The following is a 4,532-nucleotide window of genomic DNA, read 5'->3' as shown; positions in this document are numbered from 1 at the left end:
GAAAGCTGTGCCCGCACAGCTGATCCTGCATAATAGAAAAAAAACAAAGAGCCTCCACAGCCTGAAGAGGCCAGGGGCCGCAACTATGTTTATGTAGCTTTGTTGTGTTTTTACACCTTCTCGGCCTTTTGGCTAAGACAGCGGTCCCCTCCTTTGGGTGGTGATAGCGGTAGTCTTTGTGACTTGGCTGTTACCACTGATTTAGAGGTTCAGTAAATTTTGTCCCCGGTTGAGATATTGACCACTAAGTAGTGGAAAATATCTTTTACCTTTTATTTGTATTTATTGGTGTTTCTTAACTATTTATTGGTTTTAGTAAAGGTTTTAAACCTTTAACTGGTGGTGCCTCCACCATGGCGGCTAGCCATGCCGGCATGCGGAGGCACCACAGTGTTCGATTTTTATTTAAGGAAAAAGAAGAAGAAAATAGAATAACGAGATTGGACTTTTCCAGGAAGCTGATTCAACAGGTGCTGAAGTTTCGGCCAGATGACCTGAATTGTATCCTTACCCTGCCTTTCAATAAGGGATATGACGTAAGTTTTTGCTCTGCCGCACTTCTTAAGGAATTTTGGACACGGTTTTGAAAATGCTAAGACCCAGTTTTCAGTATTTGACGTTGAGAAACTGACTGACAACTCCCTGAAAACGGTGATTGTCAGGATGTTCAATGAGACTGTCAGTGCTGAAGACATCTGTATGTGGCTGGGTAGATACTGCACTGTGAGAGGCCAGGCTATGAAGGTGCGGGATGTGGACGGCATCTGGAACTGCGCTTGGCGGGTCCCCATTAAACAATGGGAAGACCCCCAAGGCTTCCAGGGCCTGAAGCATCTCCCCTCAAAGACAGTCCTGGGGGAGAACAGAGGCTACATTCACTATCAAGGCAAACTGTGTCGGAAGTGCGGTGAGCATGGTCATCTGGCCGAAACTTGTGAAAAAGTATTCTGCGGTAAATGTCGAGAAGTGGGACACAGTTTTGATGAATGTACGAACGGGCGGAAATGTAATTTGTGTGGTGGACAGGATCATTTGTTCAGAGACTGTCCAAAATCGTTTGCAAATAAACTGAAAAAAGGAAAAGAGACGCTAACAGAAACGGTAAATGAGCAAGTGGACGCAGCTGGGTCGGAAAATTCAAATCTCCCGCCAGGTCCTCTGATTGGAGGAGAGGAGGAGAGGGCGGGAAGCGGGGAGGGGAAGGAAGCCCCCCCCCCCAGACCGAAACATCCAGTGAGGGGGGGGAGATGCTAACCGAAGGCGGAGCTAGCTCGGACTCTGAGGAAGAACAGACGGACAGCAGCGATGATGCCCCCCTCCCCGACGCCCAGCTGGCTAAGAGGCCGGCATCTGAGTCACCTCCCGACCTTACCCCCAAGGTAGGGAAGAGAGGAAGGCTGGAGGAACTCTTCGGTTCTTTCGGAGAGGAATCCAGAGCCTTCCTCGCTGGCTCATCCAATGAGGTCTCGTTCCTAGATTTTGCTCACCAATCAACCCCGAAGGACCCAAACAAGGTAACGGCTTTAGAAAGACGGCCGACACCGAGAGTCCGAAGGGGGAATGGAGCTCCAACCCGACCTGCACCACCATGTGGGAAGGAAGAGCTCTGTTCACAGGACAGTCTCTGAACCCGCCTTGTTTTAACGACCGCCCGTTTTTTAACATGGGTTTAAATTAGTATTATCTTGTTTTTAATCCTTTAAAATGTCGTACTTGATTTTAGCCATCATACTCATGACTCTCACCTTCTCAACCATCAATGTTAGAAGTGTGAAGTCGCGAGTTAGAGCCCAGAGTGTTTTATCCTTTTAAGCTCCGTACAGTCAGATGTGTTTTTACTACAAGAATGTTCACTCCCGTTTTTAAAGAATTACACCCGGTGGCAGGACTTGTGGCCACGGCCGTCTATATGGAGCGGCTCCAATGGAAATAAAAATGACGGCGTGGCCATTTTAATAAACAACCCGCACATCCTGGTGAAGGGGAGCACCGTGGTGAGAGAGGGACGAGCACTTTTAGCAAATCTGACTTTTAACGGACAGGATTTTAACCTCTTAAATATTTATGGCTTTAATGACAAACACGACAGGTATGACTTTTTAGAGGAACTGCAGCCCCACATGCTGGGAACAAAACCTTTAATAATTGGGGGGGATTTTAATTGCATTTTATCTAGAAAAGATAGGAAAAGAAATAGACAGGATTTTAAGGTAGACAAAACATCACTTTTATTACAGAGAATCGTTAGGGATTTTAAACTAGTGGACTGTTTTAGAACTATGCATCCTGGAGAGGAGGGCCACACCTGGGTCAGTGGTGACGGCTCTATGGCCTCTCGTATTGATTATTTCTTCATCAGGGATTGCGCCCTAACTGATGCTAGATTGTCACCGGCTTTCTTTTCTGATCACCTCCTTCTGTCCTGCACGCTTTCACTTCCTTCAGGTGCGACGACCGGGAGAGGTCTGTGGAAACTCAACCGCTCCTGCTGGAGGACCAGGTTCTGGTCGGCCAGTACCGGGAGCGGTACCACGAGTGGCAGACCCTCCAAGACCTGTACGAAACACGAGCACAGTGGTGGGAGATGGTGAAAGGTAGGACCCAGACTTTCTTTAGACAAGCAGGGAAAAAAGAAAAAGGAGAAAGAACAGAGATGCATGATGGGCTGCAAAAAAGATTACAAAGATATACTTTTTAAACCAAAAGGGAATGGATTTTAATTAAGAAATAAGTCTAACAACTGGTTGGAGGAAGAATCTGCAATAATGCTTCTTGTACACTGAGGATGCAGCAATCGGTCAAGTGTCCAGCGTTACACTAACAGTTAAAGCCTGATCCCCACCTTTCTACATTCCTCTCTTCTTGGTTTCTTTCAGCCTGGAGTAAATGAAAACCAGCTGAGTTATGTGGAGACGCTCCTCTTGGTCTCTGTGGGGTTGAGGTGATGATGAGTTCATGAAGGTGAAGTTGCTCTGAGTCTCAAGTTGACAGAGAACCAGCTAGATGGGAAATAATGAGAAATACAAACAATGAGCCTCAGAGGAAGTTTCAAAGAGCATTACTAGATTCAAACTAGACTTTTTTTTAGCAACTTCTTTCAACCTACAGCGTCTACCAATTCTGATCTTTGTAGTTTTGGGTTTACTTATAAATTTGTTTGAATTATAGTGTAAATCAAATTTTACAAAGATATTTTTACTTCCCTACCAATACCTGAATAAATGTTTCCAGAATACAGAGAAACCACACAGTTTTTGTAGCCGTGAGGAAAACGTCTGACATTATTCTAGCCAGACATTTGAGCTCAGATTTGGTAAAGTTAATTGTAAACTGGTTAATTAATGGCTAAAGACTTTAATGTTAATTCCAGAAGCTTAATATTAATCAACTTTTTCAAGTATAGATACCACAAATGCTAAGTTTTAAACAACTACTCATGATTTGTGCTCACAAATTCACAAATCAGTATTTGTATCCAACCAGTTCTTTTTGACTGCCAGCAGAGGACACAAAAAAGTACTCAAGTAAGAGCAACACAACTTCAACAATGTACTTTTACTCAAGTAAAAGTAAAAAGTAGCCATCTAAGAAATGGCTCAAGTAAGAGTGAAAAAGTGTTTGGTGAAAAGTTTACTCAAGTTCTGAGTAACTGATCAAGTTATCAATCATTTAATATTTAAAACATTATTAGACAGACCAAAATATAAAGTTAAGTGAAAATTTTGGTATTTTAAGGACCAAAAGACAATAATTCATATCAATAACAAAAAATAAAAACAGGGAAAAGAAAATTTTTCTAAATCAGTTTTTTCCAGTAAACAACTTATGAAACTTTAACAAAAACTGCAGGTGTTGTCTGGTGAATTTCTGGTTAAAACATGTTTGTTTTTCATTCAGCAGGTAGAAAATCCAGAAATTTTACTCATGTAGGAGTAGAAATACTTCATAATAAAATTACTCAAGTAAAAGTCAAAAGTACAAGTAAATTATTTCTGTATATTAATCAGCCTGAATTTGTAGTGAAGTTAAATAATTTGAAGTTGGATTTCCTTCATTATTCCACAGAGAAGCATTAATAATAATGAACTACACTGCAAAAACACAAAACCTTACCAATCAATTTGTCTAGTTTCTAGTGCAAATGTCTTGGTACACTTTAAATAAAACAAAACTAAATTAGAAAAATCTTTTCAGAAAGATAGGAGCTTGTTTTTGGTTTTTGTGTTTTTATGATGTAAAGCACTTTGAACTGCCTTGTTGCTGAAATGTGCTATAAAATAAATCTGATTGATTGATTGATAAGGAGAAGCTGCAGAAACTCTGCACCAGCGCTGAATCTGCGCAGTAAACAGGTGAGCCACATAAAATGGCTCCTTCTGCATGAATTCTCTCATCTTCCTCTTGGCTCCACAGGTTCTCTATGAGGTTCTGGTCAGGCCCGTTTGCTGGCCAACCGAGCCCAGTAGCACCACGGTCATTGGACCGCTTCTGGTACCGCTGGTTGTGTTGGTGAAAACGTTTGAGCTCCGTCT

At 42.3% G+C, this 4,532-nt stretch overlaps 1 protein-coding gene across 1 annotated transcript in view; it reads left to right on the top strand.

Annotated features, from left to right (window-relative positions):
• Positions 1-663: 663 nt before the first annotated feature.
• LOC116707934 (uncharacterized) overlaps positions 664-4,532 on the top strand; it is an 18,122-nt gene continuing 14,253 nt past the window's right edge. Inside the window, 4 exon segments of the mRNA XM_032545641.1 lie at positions 664-902; positions 1,154-1,379; positions 1,477-1,514; positions 2,446-2,594. Coding sequence (XP_032401532.1) covers positions 664-902; positions 1,154-1,379; positions 1,477-1,514; positions 2,446-2,594 — 652 coding nt within the window.

Source organism: Xiphophorus hellerii, chromosome 18 (assembly GCF_003331165.1).
Source record: "Xiphophorus hellerii strain 12219 chromosome 18, Xiphophorus_hellerii-4.1, whole genome shotgun sequence".
NCBI classification, from domain to species: domain Eukaryota; kingdom Metazoa; phylum Chordata; class Actinopteri; order Cyprinodontiformes; family Poeciliidae; genus Xiphophorus; species Xiphophorus hellerii.
Note: the sequence above shows the minus strand (reverse complement) of the source record. Positions and strands in the feature narration are given on the sequence as shown.